The following is an 18,573-nucleotide window of genomic DNA, read 5'->3' on the forward strand; positions in this document are numbered from 1 at the left end:
TTAAAACGCTTGCTTCCAAAGTGGTCCTTGATGGTAAAAACAATAACACATGCAATGATTTAAAGGCAAGACAAAATTGCAAACAACCATAAATACATTCATTCATATTGACATCCTAAAAAGTGGCACTATTCACAGCACTTTTTCCGAACCTTAAAAATCAACCATATTCATTTTCACATTAAAACAATCTATTAATTACACATCATACCTATCATTCAAATGAATACACCTGACCAGCAGTAGGGGGCACAAGGGGCAGTGGAGTGGTTTCTCTTACTTAGACAGCCTTCTCCAAATGAAAACCTTTGCCTGCTTTTTAAAGCCAGTTCTACTTTTTCTTTACTTGACCTCTAAGGAGAGGCTATTCCATAGACAAATGCCTGTATAGAAAAACGTGCTCCTCGCAGTACTGTTTACTCTTGGTATTTTACAAGACATAACACTAGCTCTGGTATTGTAACTGTGGTGGTTATAGACCATATCAATGTGGTTTTTCATATAACCTGGGGCACTATCATTTAAGATGTCAAACATATGATTAAGTTGGCAAAACATTTAATAATTGATTGGATTTAAATGGCACTTTTATAGACCCCCAAAGCTCTTTATAGTGTAAGGGGAAACTCAACACCCTAACCCCACTTATATACTATTTAAAAAATATATATAATTATTGGCCCATCCACCCCCCTCTTCGGAGGACAAAAGTAACTTTGTTTGAAATGTTTGTTTTTGCAGATATTGTTACAAATACATTATTCATACATGGTACTTGTATAGACAGTATTACATGATAGGAATACAGTTTGATCTACACATTACATATTAAATGATACTCATCATGACAAACTCTTGCAATAAGGGCCACGGGGTCTTTAGTGACCACAGAGTTAGAACACCCGTTTCAAAGTCTCATCTTCAGTTTTATTGAGGAACATTCCATTGTTAGTGTAGTATTCCAACGTTATTAAAATGAAATGAATGTTGTAAAAGTGTATGGTATAAATTAGTGCTCTGTCTTTGAACTTACTGCCTTCTTGTCCATTTCAGCAGCATACTTCTCTTTGGCTTTTGTCTTTCCCCTGGTGGCATTCATCTTTGTGCAACTTACCAACCCATTTGCCCAAAACCTTTGTCCTTTCTCAATGTTATGCATTTTAGTGGCATTGCCAATTCGTGTTGCCGAATGTCTTTTAGTAATTTGGTTCAAACTTGAACACAATATATTCCATTTCGAAAATGAGGCAGTTCCCGTTAACCGGAACACGCGTCATCACACTCCCTTATCTGATTGGTTGAGCCTTCTGACTCTGTGGCTGGGGTAACTAGTGATGACCATAAAAGCCGTGAGGCAACGCGGATGTCTACAGAATACAGTCAGTCATTGGTCTAGACTACAGAGTGTACGTCCGGGCACGTTATTGTTGCATCAGAAATTGCAGACTGTTGACATGTCAAGCTCGGGAGAGTTAGGTAAGTATTGAAATCGATGTATGCTTTTAATGTTTCCAAATATCGGCAGATGCTCTTGAAGGCACAAATGCGTTTATTCATTATTTGTTGCGCGTTCTGAGAATATACATTATTGCAGGATACTGAATTTTGGCTACGGTAAGGCTAGCTATTTTAATAGTCAATGAAATGAATGCCATTCTACACATCTATAGCGTCATTGTTCAAAATGGTACGCAGCATCATCTGGAGATGTGTGCAACAAAAGTTAAACATTCACCTTCTGCTACCATTTCTGTCAAGCCGTCTACGCATACAGTTTGATGCATAAATTCGATAAATCCGAGGTGTGCATCGCACAGAATGCACTGCAACGGCCATTCTGGTTACACTGTCGGTGTGATCAAGCGGCACGAATGTATTTAAATCAAAGTGCCGTCCAGCTAGTAGTACTAGTAATGGTTATACTACCGTATTACTGGAAAGGGCTGAATCAAGCTTTCGCTTTCACAGTGAATGTCCAGAACATGAGTCATGACAAGTGCTGGAGAGTGACGTTAGATATGAGTATCCTGTGAAAATAGTTCTGACCGGTGTACTTGTGGCTGCGTGATGCTCCGTACACCGGCCACGACTATTTTAGTAGAATACTCATAGCTTACTGTCACTGTCTCCAGCGCTTGACATTGGACGTGTGCTGGAAAGAAAATGTTCTGTATTGTCACATACACCGGATAGGTACAGTGAAAAGGGATATTCATTTTGAAAGCGGAAGCTCAATTCAACCTTTTCCAGGAATACTGTAGAATAGCAATCAATGTACAAGCTAGCTAGATGGCTTGTGAAAATATCTGCTGCTACTGCGAGCTAGTCGTCTACAGTCTCTCGACATTGAGATCTCTCCATTGGTAACCCTTGTGCTGTATTCCGGTCGAATTGGACCGATTTACAAGTTTTCTCTCTGAAAAATGTAATTCATTTAATCAGATTGTCATAAGGTTCCATGACTTCGTCCACACAGGGCATCTGAACACACCGAATACATTTTGATGATTTGCATTACATTTTGGGTGTTTTATTTAACTTTTGTACACCTGTGGGGTTCCCAGTCAAAAATGACTGGTCATTAGACATTAATGGGTGAGACTACAATTAGTGTATACAATTTAGTTCAGGCACATGTCAATTCCTCAGATGGACACACTTCCATCTCCCAGACCCCCACATGGAAGTGTGTTTGAGCACACAAACACACCTCACCCACCTTCTTGGCTTCCATGGCAACCCCCACGGGAACCTTTCCCCAATAGAATCAATCCCCCACGGGAACCACACCTGTTGGCATTCTCACAAACAATCTCAACATTGTTTCAATAATGTATAGAACTTTTCTAGCAGCTCTGGTATATAAAGCTTTTTTGAGGCCTTGCCACAGAATGAATTGTGAGCAGCACAATGACCAAACGATATACTGTATGTGAGGCTCATGATCATATCTTTGATCATGACACTGGTGAGGAGGAGAGAGTCCTTGTTAAACTTTGACATTAAGTAGTCTGTGATAAATAGCACAATATGTTTCATCTGAGTATTTGTTATAGTCAAAATAATCCATACATTATGCTTTTTTTTTAAACTCAAAACAGAGTTGTATGAGCTCAGGTCTGTGAGGCCTACAGGCCATAAATAGCAAATAGAAGTTCAAAAGAACTTGATAAAAAGATCTAACACAACATTAGGTGATAATATATGTATTATTATGGGTTTATAATCAGCTATAATGGGGCGGTCATTTTGGACCGGGAACACAGAATGAATTAAGATGAAACGAACACAACAGGAGGGTTAAAGGGACACGTTAAGATTTCCTCCTGCACTGTTATGATCTTAGTACAGCTGTGTCATAACATAACCAATGATGTGGTCAAAACACCAACATTTAAGGTTAATACAGCATTGTTTATGTTGTCATTTGAGTATTTGTAAATAAACAATGAATATACTGTATATAATGCACATCTCATTGCATCCTGTAACTCCATTTATGAATTTGACAGGTTAGACTTCCATCCCCCAGTTCACCAAACAAAGTGGCAGGGTCAGGTTGTTGAAATGATAGCTTGGGCCTTTAAGTTAATACACCAAATCAGATTAAATAGCCAAAGCTCTTAGCCAGTTGTCAACTTTCAGATGGCATTGATCAGCAAGAGGGTTGATTAACAAATACAGCAGCACAACGTTCTTGGGCATCAATTCTTTGCCTTGTCTAGAGACGAAACCAATCCCAAATTAGTTTGGGTTTTTCAATGGTGTCTTGTCTGTGGGTGAATGTGTGCCGTCTTGTTTTCCACAGCCTTTGATTATGGCTTCTTGCTGCACACAAGTGAGGAGGCCACAGCCACCGTGGCTCTGAATGAGTACCTGAGCTCCCGCAGCTACCTGGCTGGGTTCAGCCCCTCTCGGGTGGACCAGGAGGTCTTTGAGCTCCTGCACAGGCCCCCGGCCCCGCAGCACGTGCACGCTCTGCGCTGGTACAGGCACATAGCAGCCCTGCAGCGGGACACCCCCAGCCCAGATAGCAGCAGTGAGTAGAGTCCAGGGCCCATGGACAGGATAGGGATGCTCCCCTTAGACTAGAGTAGCCCACTGCATAAGGGCAGTCATGGCACCCCCCCCCCCTAGACTAGACCGATAGTGCAGGGTCACTTTGGAATGTTAAATAGTCAATTAAATTAATGGCATTCTTCTACCTATGATCAGGCGTCCCGAATATATTTAAATCAGGGATGGGCACCTTTGAGGGGGTGGGGGGCACACAAAAACAGATCTCCTCATGAGGGGCTGGAGTGGTTTGTGGGTAAAGGTTGAATTTCGCTTTCACAATGAATGTCATCTTTCACTGCACCTATCTGGTGTATGTGACAATACAACATTTTTTTTTTTTCCCAGAAAATGACTTATGACAAGTCCTGGAGACTGTGGCCGTAGCTAAGAGTATTCTGTGAGAGTAGTCCTGACCGTTGTACTGTTGGCTTCGTGATGCTCGGTATACCAGTCACAACTATTTTCACAGAATACTCATCGCTACTGTCTCCAGCGCTTGTTTTTTGTTTTGTTTTATTGTCCCATACACCGGATGGGTACAGTGAAAGATTACATTCATTGTGAAAGCGAAACGCAATTCAACCTTTTCCAGTAATACGGTAGTATAACCATAAATGGTACTAGCTGGTCACATTAGATTCAGGCTTCTGGCTATACCCTGGTGTTCTGCTGACAGACCCTCTAAAATGAGATGCTACATTAAAGCTGGTGGGCCTATCCTTCATTATTTCAGGAGCAATACATTGGGCAAGAGCTTCATAGAAGCTTAATAGTGTCAGATATTTCCCAAGCCCCTGTTCAATATGGACTCATAGTGTCAGATATAGCCCAAGCCCCTGTTCAATATGGACCCATAGTGTCAGATATAGCCCAAGCCCCTGTTCAGTATGGACTCATAGTGTCAGATATAGCCCAAGCCCCTGTTCAATATGGACCCATAGTGTCAGATATAGCCCAAGCCCCTGTTCAATATGGACTCATAGTGTCAGATATAGCCCAAGCCCCTGTTCAATATGGACCCATAGTGTCAGATATAGCCCAAGCCCCTGTTCAAAATGGACCCATAGTGTCAGATATAGCCCAAGCCCCTGTTCAATATGGACTCATAGTGTCAGATATAGCCCAAGCCCCTGTTCAATATGGACCCATAGTGTCAGATATAGTCCAAGCCCCTGTTCAAAATGGACCCATAGTGTCAGATATAGCCCAAGCCCCTGTTCAATATGGACTCATAGTGTCAGATATAGCCCAAGCCCCTGTTCAATATGGACCCATAGTGTCAGATATAGCCCAAGCCCCTGTTCAATATGGACCCATAGTGTCAGATATAGCCCAAGCCCCTGTTCAATATGGACCCATAGTGTCAGATATAGCCCAAGCCCCTGTTCAATATGGACTCATAGTGTCAGATCAAGCCCCTGTTCAATATGGACCCATAGTGTCAGATATAGCCCAAGCCCCTGTTCAATATGGACTCATAGTGTCAGATATAGCCCAAGCCCCTGTTCAATATGGACTCATAGTGTCAGATATAGCCCAAGCCCCTGTTCAGTATGGACCCATAGTGTCAGATATAGCCCAAGCCCCTGTTCAATATGGACCCATAATAACATTTGCATGATTAGCATTTCGGTCTCATCGAAGTCTGTAACTTTTTTTCAGGCCTGTATTCATTTGTCAACAGTGTTAAAGGCTGGTGGCAGGAGGACCACCGTTTGGTTGTTTCATTGGACTATTTCCCATCCCTGAATTATTATTATTATTATTATTATTATTTTTTTTATTTTTTTCATCACACTTGTGTTCCTTCCTGTGTGGGTTTTGTGTTTGTTTTTCACTCGCACTTTGAGGGCTAGCTAGTGTGTTGCTTTCCATCCCTCCCCCCACTCAAACTAAGTCTACTGGTAGCAGGCCTGCATCTTTGATGAAGGCCCACAGACTGCATGGTGTTCCTGTACTCTGGAGACCAGGGGTGGTTGTCATCAGACTGCATGGTGTTCCTGTACTCTGGAGACCAGGGGTGGTTGTCATCAGACTGCATGGTGTTCTTGTGCTCTGGAGACCAGGGGTGGTTGTCATCAGACTGCATGGTGTTCCTGTGCTCTGGAGACCAGGGGTGGTTGTCATCAGACTGCATGGTGTTCCTGTACTCTGGAGACCAGGGGTGGTTGTCATCAGACTGCATGGTGTTCCTGTACTCTGGAGACCAGGGGTGGTTGTCATCAGACTGCATGGTGTTCCTGTACTCTGGAGACCAGGGGTGGTTGTCATCAGACTGCATGGTGTTCCTGACTCTAACAGGGGTGGTTGTCATCAGACTGCATTGTGTTCCTGTACTCTGGAGACCAGGGGTGGTTGTCATCAGACTGCATGGTGTTCCTGTACTCTGGAGACCAGGGGTGGTTGTCATCAGAATAGAGTGGTGGCTTGCATAGCCTCAGACAGTTGCCTACTCAAATCACTAACATGTCTTCGTTTTAATTGGTGAATCCAGAGATTTGAGGGAATTCAATTTGATAATTTGCCTGACCTTAAATGTGACACCATTTAACAGCATGCCCTCTTCAGAGAAACGTTTGACTAATGTTCTTATTAAATGTGTCCTCTGTTTTTTAGTAAAAGGAAAGAGGGTCCAGCCCCCCTGGTCTGCCCCAGCCGGGTCCAACCTGCCAAAGCTGCGACTCTACAACAGCCTCACACGCACCAAGGTGACATGTTGACCTTCTTTTGTTTTGCTCGTTTGAGAGCCATTTTGGGTGGCTGAATCCTTATGATCAAATAGGAAAGAAAGACACTGAATGTCAATGTACGCATAAAGGTTTACATTTTGATCCCATCTCTGTAGCTCAGTTGGTAGAGCATGGCACATGTGACACCAGGGTAGTGGGTTCGATTCCAAAGGGCACCCATACATAGAATGTATGCATGACTGTCGCTTTGGATAAAAGTGTCTGCTAAATGTACTATTATGTATACCAGACTGTTATTATTGGATAAAAGTGTCTGCTAAATGTACTATTATTAATACCAGACTGTTATTATTGGATAAAAGTGTCTGCTAAATGTACTATTATTAATACCAGACTGTTATTATTGCAGGAGTTGTTTGTTCCCCAGAATGGAAACAAGGTGTCGTGGTACTGCTGCGGACCCACTGTCTATGATGCCTCTCACATGGGACATGCCAGGTAAAGTTCACTTCAGGAAGTAACAAGACGAGCAGTTTGTGACAGCCACACCGCGCCGCAAAGAGCTGTTTACTCCAATAGGTTTAGTCCAATAGGTGTAGTCTATAGTCCAATAGGTATAGTCTATAGTCCAATAGGTATAGTCCAATAGGTATAGTCTATAGTCCAATAGGTATAGTCTATAGTCCAATAGGTTTTGTCCAATAGGTATAGTCTATAGTCCAATAGGTATAGTCCAATAGGTATAGTCTATAGTCCAATAAGTATAGTCCAATAGGCATTGTCGAATAGGTATAGTCTATTGTCCAATAGTTTTAGTCCAATAGGTATAGTCTATAGTCCAATAGGTATAGTCCAATAGGTATAGTCTATAGTCCAATAGGTATAGTCTATTGTCCAATAGGTATAGTCCAATAGGTATAGTCTATAGTCCAATGGGTTTAGTATATTGTCCAATAGGTATAGTCTATAGTCCAATAGGTTTAGTCCAATAGGTATAGTCTATAGTCCAATAGGTTTAGTCCAATAGGCATAGTCTATAGTCCAATAGGTTTAGTCCAATAGGTATAGTCTATAGTCCAATAGGTTTAGTCCAATAGGTATAGTCTATAGTCCAATAGGTTTAGTATATTGTCCAATAGGTATAGTCTATAATCCAATAGGTTTTGTCCAATAGGTATAGTCTATAGTCCAATAGGTTTTGTCCAATAGGTATAGTCTATAGTCCAATAGGTTTTGTCCAATAGGTATAGTCTATTGTCCAATAGGTTTAGTCCAATAGGTATAGTCTAAAGTCCAATAGGTTTAGTCCAATAGGTATAGTCTATTGTCCAATAGGTTTAGTCCAATAGGTAAAGTCTATAGTCCAATAGGTTTAGTATATTGTCCAATAGAAAATAGTCCTGACCGTTGTACTGTTGGTTTCGTGATGCTCGGTACACCACGGTCATTACTATTTTCACAGAATACTCATAGCTACTGTCTCCAGCGCTTGTCATGACTCATGTTCTGAGGATAATAATAGATGTTTTATTGTCCCATACACCGGGTGGGTACAGTGAAAGATGACATTCATTGTGAAAGCGAAAGCGCAATTCAACCTTTTCCAGTAATACGGTAGTATAACCATAAATGGTACTAGCTGGTCACATTAGATTCAGGCTTCTGGCCATAGTCTAATAGGTATAGGTTTAGTCCAATAGGTATAGTCTATAGTCCAATAGGTTTAGTCCAATAGGTATAGGTTTAGTCCAATAGGTATAGTCTATAGTCCAATAGGTATAGGTTTAGTTCAATAGGTTTAGTCCAATAGGTATAGGTTTAGTTCAATAGGTTTAGTCCAATAGGTATAGTCTATAGTCCAATAGGTATAGTCCAATAGGTATAGGTTTAGTTCAATAGGTTTAGTCCAATAGGTGTAGTCTATAGTCCAAAAGGTGTAGTCTATAGTCCAATAGGTGTAGTCTATAGGTATAGTCCAATAGGTATAGTCTATAGTCCAATAGGTGTAGTCTATAGTCCAATAGGTGTAGTCTATAGTCCAATAGGTATAGTCCAATAGGTGTAGTCTATAGTCCAATAGGTATAGTCCAATAGGTTTAGTCTATAGTCCAATAGGTATTGTCCAATAGGTTTAGTCCAGTAGTCACAAATAGAAGAAGAAACCAGAAATATGTCATGAAAATGCAGGTGAGGTGGCAAACCTAATAAGGGCTCACCTAACTGGCATTTAAATTATTTTAAAGGTGCAGTATGTACCTGACCGACCCAACCAAATTCACATAGAACAGATCTACCGCTTCTTAGACAATTTTTCTATGTGTGATATTTCTATGCTGCCCGTTCTTAAGTTTTGTTTTTGCATCTTTTACTTTCGGTTTTGTACACCAGCTTCAAACAGCTGAAAATACAACCGTTTGTGGTTATGGGAAATATATTTCAGTGGTTTAGATGGTACAATGAGTCTCTACACTACACTTGTTTGTTTTGTCACATAAACTGAAATTAGGCAAACTATTCGAATTTTAGCAACCAGTAAATGGGGGAGTGATTTCTGCATAGTGCATCTTTAATGATTACATTTTGATGGAACAAGGGTCATACTTTCCTGACTAATAACTGTTCTGGAAAAGAATAGTCTAGAACTAAGACTATTTCCTGCTGTAGAACCTTTAAATCAGTTTCAATTTGAATGTTAAGATGTGTCCAAATCAAATGATTGATTCCTTATTGTTTTTCAGATCTTACATATCTTTTGATATCCTCCGAAGGATTCTGATGAACTATTTCAAATATGACGTGTTCTACTGCATGAACATTACGGACATAGATGACAAGGTAACCAGCAGTGGTACAAAACAACATGTTGTGAAAAGTGAACAGTTGGCTGAATGGTTAGTGATCATTTGTCTGTCTGTCAGATCATCAGGCGGGCCAGACAGAACTACCTCCTGGAACAGTACAGGGAGAAGAAGCCAGCGGCTGCCCAGATACTGCAGGATGTCCTTAGTGCCAGAGGGGTAAGACATCAAACGTTTTATAGTGTCTACAAAGTTAATGACAAATGAATCAGTCATTATTTACAGGTGTGGCTGTGTGATTGGTCATCTGTGGAACAGTGGCATGTCCTGGGCATACTCTCAGGTTCTAAAGTTCACCCCTGTGTGGGGGGTGAGAATGAACCGGCCCATATATAGAGAGAGTGGTGAGCTTTGGCTCTGGATGTCACATTACCACATCTAACATCCCATTCACTCCATATCATTTGCAGCCCTTCCAGGCCAAGCTGGCCGAGACCACAGACCCAGACAAGAAACAGATGCTGGAGAGGCTGGACTCTGCCGTCGCTGCTGCCCTGGGACCCCTGCAGGGGGCAGTGGAGAGCAAGGCTGGGGAGGCTGACATTCAACACCTGGCTCAGGTAACATCTCCTCTCTGCTGTACAACATGGATCTCTACGCTTCCTGACAAGTCTAATACACTTCCAGAGGTTTGGACTGAGCTACCTAGTCAAGTCACATTTGATTGTCTCAACACAGTCCAGTGGAGGCTGCTGAGGGGAGAACGGCTCATAAATCAAATCAAATGTATTTATATAGCCCTTCTTACATCAGCTGATACCTCAAAGTGCTGTACAGAAACCCAGCCTAAGACCCCAAACAGCAAGTAATGCAGGTGTAGAAGCACGGAACGGAATGGAATGGCATCAAACACCTGGAAACCATGTGTGTTTGATGTATTTGATACCATTCCACTGATTCTGCTCCAGTCATTACCACGAGCCCGTCCTCCCCAATTAAGGTGCCACCAAACTCCTGTGCGACGCACTTTAAGAAAAAGAAAACCAGAGACAACAGAAGTCAAATGTGTTCTTTTGTTCTTTTTGAAGGTGTTACTGGAGAAGGCCAAAGACCTGCTGTCTGATTGGTTGGATGCTCAATTTGGCAGTCAAGTGACCGAGAACTCCATCTTCTCTCTTCTTCCAAAGTTCTGGGAAGGGGAGTACCACAACGACATGGACGCCTTGAATGTAGGTGGAAGCACAAACAACCCAGATTTTATCATTCATATAACATTTATATTTAGAATGAATTGTATTTTACTATGACCTTTTCTAGTGTCAGTGCTCATTATCAGATGAGTAATCTGGAATGTAGGTGGAAGCACACATAACTATTATGTCACATGACCTGAATTTGAACCTTTTTTATTTGAAGTGTTTTCATCAAACTGTCCTCTTTTCTTTTCATGTCAGATGGTCCAGCACCATCCTCAGATCATTTCTGGATAAGAGTTAAAACACAGGATCAAATCTTATGTCACACGATAATGCAAAAACACGGGGCCCTATCACATAAACCATACAGTATTTTAGCAGTAATATAACATTAATATTTCTAATTGTTAATCATATTTTACTATTAAAATGTACTACATCTCTAGTGCCAATCTGATGATTGTTAGAATGACTGATTCCCCCACCTATTCTGTGTGCAACCCCCAGGTCCTTCCCCCAGATGTACTCACCCGCGTCAGCGAGTACTGCCCAGAGATCGTGGACTTTGTGAAGAAGATCCTAGACAATGGCTTCGGGTAAGGGATTCAGGCCCCTCTCCTCTAATTAGTTTTAAAACAGCTCTTTGTTCATCCCTCTATCTCTGTCGGGTTCTTTTTATTTTCCCGTCGGCAGGTACGAGTCCAACGGTTCAGTTTATTTTGACACAGCCAAGTTTGACACCAGCCAGAAGCATGCGTACGGCAAGCTGGTACCTGAAGCGGTCGGTGACATGAAAGCTCTGCAGGAGGGAGAGGGTAATAATATGAATAATTTATAAAGCGCTTTTAAAAAACCCAAAGTGCTACAATGTATGTGAGTTATTGGTTGTCTGCTGTGTCCTGCAGGAGATCTGAGTGTCTCAGCAGACCAGCTCAGTGAGAAGAGGTCGCAGAATGACTTTGCCCTGTGGAAGGCCTCTAAGCCGGGGGAGCCGTCCTGGGACTCACCCTGGGGAAAGGGACGGCCTGGCTGGCATATCGAATGTTCCGCTATGGCTGGTTCCATCTTGGGAGAGTCTATGGACATCCACGGAGGAGGGTTTGACCTCCGATTCCCCCATCACGATAATGAGTTGGCTCAGTCCGAGGTAAGGGTTTATTCTCAAGTGATCTGTTTCTATGACAGGGACGGTGGTCCGTTTGTGTACTCCCAAGTGTGCACTTGTTCACTCCCCCTCTAGGATTTGAAAGCATTGGCCTATAGTAGCAGCAAAGTCCACAAGGGCAAGTGAATGAGTGTACACTTCGGGGAGAAAGATAGGGAATTGGAATGCAACCGTAGTATTCAAGTTGATAACAAGCAGGATACTTGTCCACGCAGGCTTACTTTGAGAACGACCACTGGGTTCGCTACTTCCTGCACACTGGTCACCTGACCATCGCAGGCTGCAAGATGTCCAAATCTCTCAAGAACTTCATCACCATCAAGGATGCCCTGGCGAAGAACACAGGTGAAGCAACTTCTCAGTAGCCATTAAAACAATAGCATTATGTTATGGGTGTCAGGAGTGTGTGTGTGTGGCGTCTGCGTGCAAGCTAACAGCTGTTCTGTGTGTTCCCCTCAGCTCGGCAGCTCCGTCTAGCCTTCCTGATGCATTCCTGGAAGGACACCCTGGATTACTCCTCCAACACCATGGAGTCAGCTGTCCACTACGAGAAATTCCTGAATGTAAGTGATAATATAGCCCAGAGGAGCTTCTCTGTAGTCTTAAACGGGTAGGTCCACATTTTGGCATCAAGTCCTTTTATGTCTCTGCAGTTTGAAGGTAGTTTCTGGAGCCCAGGGCCTGCGTTATGGGCAGGTCTTAGGGGGCTTGGCCCACACTATCGTACCTCCTTGCCCATCTCTAAATAAAATATTTCAATATTGAATATTTATTTGAGTGACGGACGCTGACAAGCATCTGAGCGAGCGACACAGCGCCCCTCTGTCTCAGTATGTGTGGCCCATGTTATCATTTTTTGGGCCAGACTGCATCAGATACCTGGGCTACATATAATGCTTTCTCCGGTGAGATAGTTTCAGACACTTATGAATTAAAGGAAAGTTGCCCGGTGCACTGTTCGGATGCTGTAATTTTTTGGGACGAATGCACAAAGGTAATCTACTTTTTTAAAGTGATTTGTTTAACAATCGGATGAAAACATGACTGGTTGTGTTCATGCCACATTGAAAGGTAATGCATGTTTTTAGTTAAATTACATTTCTTTACTATAAAACCCATTTAAAAAATGATGACATGCCATACTGTTTTTGGCCAGATGGCATCAGATACATGGGCTACACATACTGAGACAGAGGGGCGCTGTTTCGCTCGCTCGGCTGCTTGTTGGCGCTCGTCTCTGTCAATTGTGGAAGTCAAATGCCTGTCCAACTGATTAATTCTGGCGCCGAATTCCATCGCCGACTAGCGTTAGTGCAATGACTGCAAGTTTACAGCAGCAGCTAGCATGTTGGTGTAGGAGTGTTTATTTTCATGAAATTATTTTAGTTTTTCTTCTTCTACTCTCCGGCTCGGAGGACTCAAAGTGCACCTGTCGGAGTCCGCTGACCACAAGGGGACTTTCTTTTTCATTTAGTCTTCCTCTCCTCAACAGGAGTTTTTCCTCAACGTGAAAGACATTCTCCGAGCTCCCTGTGACGTCACCGGACAGTTTGAGAAGTGGGAGGCAGCAGAGATGGAGCTCAACGAGAGGTGAGAGGAGAAACGTCACAAGCCTGGTGTTAATAATCAACTTCGTTTTGAAGGTTTGGTAATAATGCCTTCATTATGGGGTTGTTAAAGTCCCTTGGAGCTTGTTACCTGGAATGACCTTTTTTTGAAACCTCTCTTATGAGGCATGGCACACACATCTAAACATCTGAAAGCTTCAATAAGGTTTTAGTGTTTCAAGCTTCCTAACAGGATTTTGGTAAAGAGTGCTGATATGACCTTATTAGTCATTTGTCATTCCATGTCACGTTTTATGACAACTCTGTGTTGCAGGTGTGAGGGAGTACTCAAACAATGTACCACTTGATCATCTGTTGTGAATGATTACCCCCTGGTGGCAGCTCCCTGTGTAGACTAGAGCGGAAACCCCACTCACATTGGGCTTGTCTGTCTAGTTTCTCTGAGAGTAAACAGTGCCCACTCCTCTATTGTCCCTGTCTGTAGTTTCTATGAGAGTAAACCCCGCCCACTCCTCTATTGTCCCTGTCTGTAGTTTCTCTGAGAGTAAACCCCGCCCACTCCTCTATTGTCCCTGTCTGTAGTTTCTATGAGAGGAAGGCAGTCGTCCACGAGGCGCTGTGTGATAACGTGGACACGCGCAGCACCATGGAGGAGATGAGGGCGCTGGTGACCCAGAGCAACACCTACATAGCCAGTAGGAAGAGCTCCAAGCTGCAGCCCAACCGCATGCTGATGAAGAGCATCGCTCTCTACCTGACTGACATGCTCAAGGTGAGGGAGAGCTTGTGCAGCATACCAGTGGGTGTATTCATTCATTGCACACCGTTGCAAAATGTTTTGCACCATAGCAAAAATGTTTTACCACCTAAATGAGTTTCTATTGGACAAATTCAGTTCCTCCCTGTTTCGTTACGTTTGCTTTTGTTTGGTTCCATTTGGTTCCTAGTGAATACACCCCAGTATTACACTCACAAGACCAGAGCTGAAGTGGGCTGTGCCAGATAAACCCATTTTGAATGGCATGACAAAACAACGGTGCCATCACATAAATCTCGTGAATACATTCAGTATTAAAAATGAGACGCGATGTAGAAAGTGAAACCGGGTCACATGATATTTACACCACTATTGCTAAGCGGTATGATAGTAACCTATTCAGTCCTTTTACTTATCAGGAGACCACATCCTTTGTTCTGATGAAATTCTAACCCTGTCTGTGTTGTAGACCTTTGGGGCCATTGAAGGGTCCGAGCCTATTGGATTCCCAGTGGGAGGAGATGGTCACCATGTGGATGTAAGTATTGTCCTGGAGATACCAGGCTGCTTCTTGGCAGTCGAGGTGCTTTCAACATGATATACTGTTGGGATTGGCCACCACTATTTCTCCTCAGTTTGTAGTGGTCTTCTGTCGCTCAGTTGGTTGTGTATGTCGTTTGCAACGCCAGGATAGAGGGTTTGATTCCCGGGATCGTCTGTCTGTCTGTCTGTCTGTCTGTCTGTCTGTCTGTCTGTCTGTCTGTCTGTCTGTCTGTCTGTCTGTCTGTCTGTCTGTCTGTCTGTCTGTCTGTCTGTCTGTCTGTGTCACTTTGTATTTTAAAATGAATCATATTATTATTATGTCCATGTTCTCGTAGACGTTGTGATTCTGTGGAAGTTTCTAGTCAAGCTAACTGAGGCTGCTTGCAGATGGAGACCACAGTGATGCCCTATCTGAAGGTGCTGTCAGACTTCAGAGAATCTGTTCGCAAAATTGCCAGAGAACAGAATGGTAAATACTTCCTCCCTCCCAAGTTATTCAACAAAGATACTAATAATTGAACACAGTTGCCTGCTGCTAGAAATGTGAGGCTTGTAGACGTGGTGACTGACTCTGTGTTCTCAGTGACAGAGGTGCTACAGCTGTGTGACGTGGTCCGTAATGACACCTTACCTGAGCTGGGGGTGCGTCTAGAAGACCATGAAGGTACATGCACTGACCACAATATGTACACACACACACACACACACTCTATAGATCAGCGAGAACTAGTAGTGGCCACAGTGATGACTGGCTGTGTTGTCTTGTCATTGTTAGGCCTTCCCACTGTGGTGAAGCTGGTGGATAAAGAGACCCTGCTGAGGGAGAGGAATGAGAAAAAGAAGATGGAGGACGAGAAGAAGAACAAGAAAGAGGAGGCTGCCAAGAAGAAGCAGGAGCAGGAGGTTAGTAGAACCATAGAGATGGATAGAGGAGGACTCATCTTTGGTGGAATTCCCTCAATGGCACTGTCTTCCGAGTCCTCCACTAACTGATCTGAGAGCAGTGATACTGATGTTATCAGCCTCATGTCTACATGTAGGTATATTGATGTGTCCCCTCTGCTAACTGATCTGAGAGCAGTAATACTGATGTTATCAGCCTCATGTCTAACTGATCTGAGAGCAGTAACACTGATGTTATTAGCCTCATGTCTACATGTAGGTATATTGATGTGTCCCCTCTGCTAACTGATGTTATTAGCCTCATGTCTACATGTAGGTATATTGATGTGTCCCCTCTGCTAACTGATCTGAGAGCAGTGATACTGATGTTATCAGCCTCATGTCTACATGTAGGTATATTGATGTGTCCCCTCTGCTAACTGATCTGAGAGCAGTGATACTGATGTTATTAGCCTCATGTCTAACTGATCTGAGAGCAGTAACACTGATGTTATCAGCCTCATGTCTACATGTAGGTATATTGATGTGTCCCCTCTGCTAACTGATGTTATTAGCCTCATGTCTACATGTAGGTATATTGATGTGTCCCCTCTGCTAACTGATCTGAGAGCAGTGATACTGATGTTATCAGCCTCATGTCTACATGTAGGTATATTGATGTGTCCCCTCTGCTAACTGATCTGAGAGCAGTGATACTGATGTTATTAGCCTCATGTCTACATGTAGGTATATTGATGTGTCCCCTCTGCTAACTGATCTGAGAGCAGTGATACTGATGTTATTAGCCTCATGTCTACATGTAGGTATATTGATGTCTCTGTTCATGGTTGTTTCATCACAGTTGGCCAAACTTGCGAAGATGAAAATCTCCCCGTGCGATATGTTCCGCTCTGAAACCGACAAGTATTCCGGCTTTGATGAAACGGTAAATATACAACATTTGTATACCTCCTTGATATCTTGAGTGGCTACAAGGCTTTATTGAATATCAAGTGTTTTAACAGCCACGTTCTGCTCCTCCAACAGGGTTTCCCCACACATGATGTGGAGGGGAAGGATCTCAGTAAGGGACAGACCAAGAAGCTGCGGAAACTCTACGAGGCCCAGGAGAAACTGCACCAAGAGTATCTCCAGACCAATCAGAATGGCTGCTGAGAGTCCTGGGCCACGTTCAGTTGCCAAACGTTCTCGAATGTTGCAGATAGTTACGCCACTATTGGAGCCAACATGAATTCCTTAATCTACATATCAGAGAAGCATGTTTGTTCTACATAGCATATTTCTATCTGAATGTTCCGAAACGTCCTGCTGAACGCGCCCCCTGGAGGACGCTGCTCTGCCCCTCCTGCGCTCCGCCCATAGGGATAGTTCTGTCCTCATTTGTCGTTATTCAGTTCCTCCAATAATGTTTTTGCTAAATCAACAATTCCCTGCATATTATGTGAGGGTGTGCAAATTTGACCAATCACTGCACTATTTCCGAATAAAGCAGTCAAATCATCGCAATATTATCGCATAAAATGTACCCATCACCGCAGTACAAAAAGAGCGCTTGCAATTTCAACCAATCATCTCACATTTACCGCATAATATAGTTCATTCAAGCCACATGACAAAACTTTTCCCTCATGCAGAATGGCAGAATTGCAGCAGCAAAATAAAGCAAACATTTTTTATTTTTTTTCTCTCAGCAAATTCCACAAAAGAAATCACTGTGAATTCCTGGAGGGCCTGACTATTGGTGATGCTGAGGCCAGAGAGACCCTGGGTGTGTTTCAATAGTCTAAGGAATGATCTCCTCGTCTTTATGTTAGCCTCCTCTTATCCTGAGTTGATAAGTCAGGACGGTGAAGGGTTATCTTCTTTCTCCTCTCCACCTCTTTCACATTAGAGCAGGTGAATGGTGAGGAGATGAAACCACATTAGACTATTGAGGTGCAGCCACTCTCCCAGTGTTTTTAAGACCTTGGGACAAAACCTGGGCTCCTTTGCACTGCACTCCATGGGGTCACTTTAAAGGGTTGGTTCAATCAAAATCAGTATTTGATACATTTTGTTTGTTTTTGTGATTGACTGCAACTACGGTTCGGATTCAGTTACTTTCCTACAGCAACAACCTGCTAAGATTGGTATTGATAACCTGTTTCACTTGTTTTAGCTTTAACTAAATTGCGTGCCAAAATGAACTCTGCGTAAAACCACGCCTGGGGGTGATCGATAGCGATGCTAAAGTGTCTGTGGTTGCTTTAGCAAAGTAATAATAACCTACTATCTGTAGTTGTAGACACTCCCTGGCCCGACAACAACTTGCAAGCTGAAAAAATGATGACATTCAGGTGAACTATCCCTGTAGGCAACAGTTTGTCTATTGAAAGGGAAAATGAGTCCTCTGAAAGCCTTTGTTGGCCCAGGCTTCCATGTGCTGTAGATTGACTAGTCACACAATGATAGTTTTAGCTCTCCACTGCAGTGCTATTCAGTGCTGTTATTGGTTGGCAGCGTGTCAGACAGCCGTCCATTGAGGTTTCATTTCCCTCTCTCCATCATGACTGCATATCATTCCTTTTTTTATTATGACAGAGGACAGTGAAGTTGAATTAATGCACGATTGCAATGCAGAGATGATTACAGAAACATGTGTTACAGAGGCTTGGGGGTTTTGGTCTTTTACATGACAAAATAACATGCTTTGAGCAGGTGTTAGGCATGTTGCAACGATAGCAGAGGGATGAGAAATCTTTTGTAGGAATATGGAATGTGTGAGACCTTGAAATAAACATTTAAAAAAAAAAGATTTTAAACCAACCATTTATTTTGTATCTTCAGTTTTTGAAATGGTTGAGCAAATATTAAATTGAGATTCTGTAGAGCTAACACAACTACAGCAGTGACCG

The 18,573-nt window shown here is 42.8% G+C and overlaps 1 protein-coding gene across 3 annotated transcripts; it reads left to right on the forward strand.

Annotated features, from left to right (window-relative positions):
- Window positions 1-1,328: 1,328 nt before the first annotated feature.
- sycc (Cysteinyl-tRNA synthetase, cytoplasmic) lies at window positions 1,329-18,484 on the forward strand. 3 transcript variants are annotated; one of them, XM_045688804.1, is made up of 21 exons: window positions 1,347-1,476; window positions 3,809-4,039; window positions 6,676-6,767; window positions 7,159-7,247; window positions 9,488-9,584; window positions 9,668-9,766; window positions 10,018-10,167; window positions 10,636-10,776; window positions 11,251-11,339; window positions 11,437-11,558; window positions 11,649-11,890; window positions 12,124-12,253; window positions 12,368-12,471; window positions 13,401-13,498; window positions 14,059-14,248; window positions 14,703-14,771; window positions 15,164-15,245; window positions 15,360-15,440; window positions 15,552-15,679; window positions 16,521-16,604; window positions 16,706-18,484. In XM_045688804.1, the coding sequence occupies exons 1-21, from the start codon at window positions 1,455-1,457 to the stop codon at window positions 16,832-16,834; spliced, it is 2,469 nt and encodes an 822-aa protein (XP_045544760.1). In that variant the 5' UTR covers window positions 1,347-1,454; the 3' UTR covers window positions 16,835-18,484.
- The last annotated feature ends 89 nt before the right edge of the window (window positions 18,485-18,573 follow it).

Source organism: Salmo salar, chromosome ssa11 (genome assembly GCF_905237065.1).
Source record: "Salmo salar chromosome ssa11, Ssal_v3.1, whole genome shotgun sequence".
NCBI lineage: Eukaryota > Metazoa > Chordata > Actinopteri > Salmoniformes > Salmonidae > Salmo > Salmo salar.